This window comes from Penaeus monodon, chromosome 27, assembly GCF_015228065.2.
Source record: "Penaeus monodon isolate SGIC_2016 chromosome 27, NSTDA_Pmon_1, whole genome shotgun sequence".
Taxonomy (NCBI): domain Eukaryota; kingdom Metazoa; phylum Arthropoda; class Malacostraca; order Decapoda; family Penaeidae; genus Penaeus; species Penaeus monodon.
In genome coordinates this window covers 31,438,315-31,439,041 of record NC_051412.1, presented here as the reverse complement: position 1 = coordinate 31,439,041, position 727 = coordinate 31,438,315, and the positions used below count along the sequence as shown (strand labels likewise).

At 35.5% G+C, this 727-nt stretch overlaps 1 protein-coding gene across 1 annotated transcript in view; it reads left to right on the top strand.

Annotated features, from left to right (window-relative positions):
- LOC119590792 (zinc finger protein 664-like) overlaps positions 1 to 727 on the top strand; it is a gene marked incomplete in the record, with an annotated part of 13,353 nt that overhangs the window by 12,234 nt on the left and 392 nt on the right. The window contains 1 exon segment of the mRNA XM_037939505.1: positions 494 to 613. Coding sequence (XP_037795433.1) covers positions 494 to 613 — 120 coding nt within the window.

Sequence of the window (727 nt, the reverse complement as noted above, 5' to 3'; positions counted from 1 at the left end):
TCCCACCTGGGATGCCTGTCTTCAGTGGGTTAAAGCGTTTTAGCTTTCTTATTGGGTAATTTGCCATGCATTATACACTTTCAAGGAAATATAATAACAATCTACTTAAATAATAATAGAATATTTTTTTACTGTCACCAGACTGCAAAAGTTGAGAGCTGTTGTACAATATACATTTTGATATTGGGAAATCAGCTTGCCATGATTTAGGTTTAGTCAGTTACAGTGCCAATTGTATTTCATCATTAGATGATTTCTGAGAGTTTGAGGATAGGTTTTCTCAAATATTGGGAATGGTGAAAGATGTAAATTATACTAGCACTGGATGCTGCCCTAGGGATTTGCATGCAGAGTTCCTCCAAGGTATCACAACATATTGAAAAGTCATTGCTAAGACCTTTTTTATGTTTTAGTATCATTTACTTATTATTTAAGATATGGTATCTTGTATTTTTATCATGTGTTTATAATTTTTTTTTGGTTTAACACCCAGGTACAATCTAACGAAAGTGTACTGCATCTGACTCCCTTGGTTTTAGCAGTTCCAGTGACCACAGAGACATCAAGTTCTCCCTCACAACAAGGGTTGGTGTATGTAGCCAGCACCAGTCAGGTAATAGTCCAGTGGAAAAGAATAGTTTTTGCTGTATAATGTAAAATTTTTTGTGTGTTTCTGCCCTCAGTCAATTTTTTTCATGATGTCTTGTCACCCAGATCCAGTGGGTTA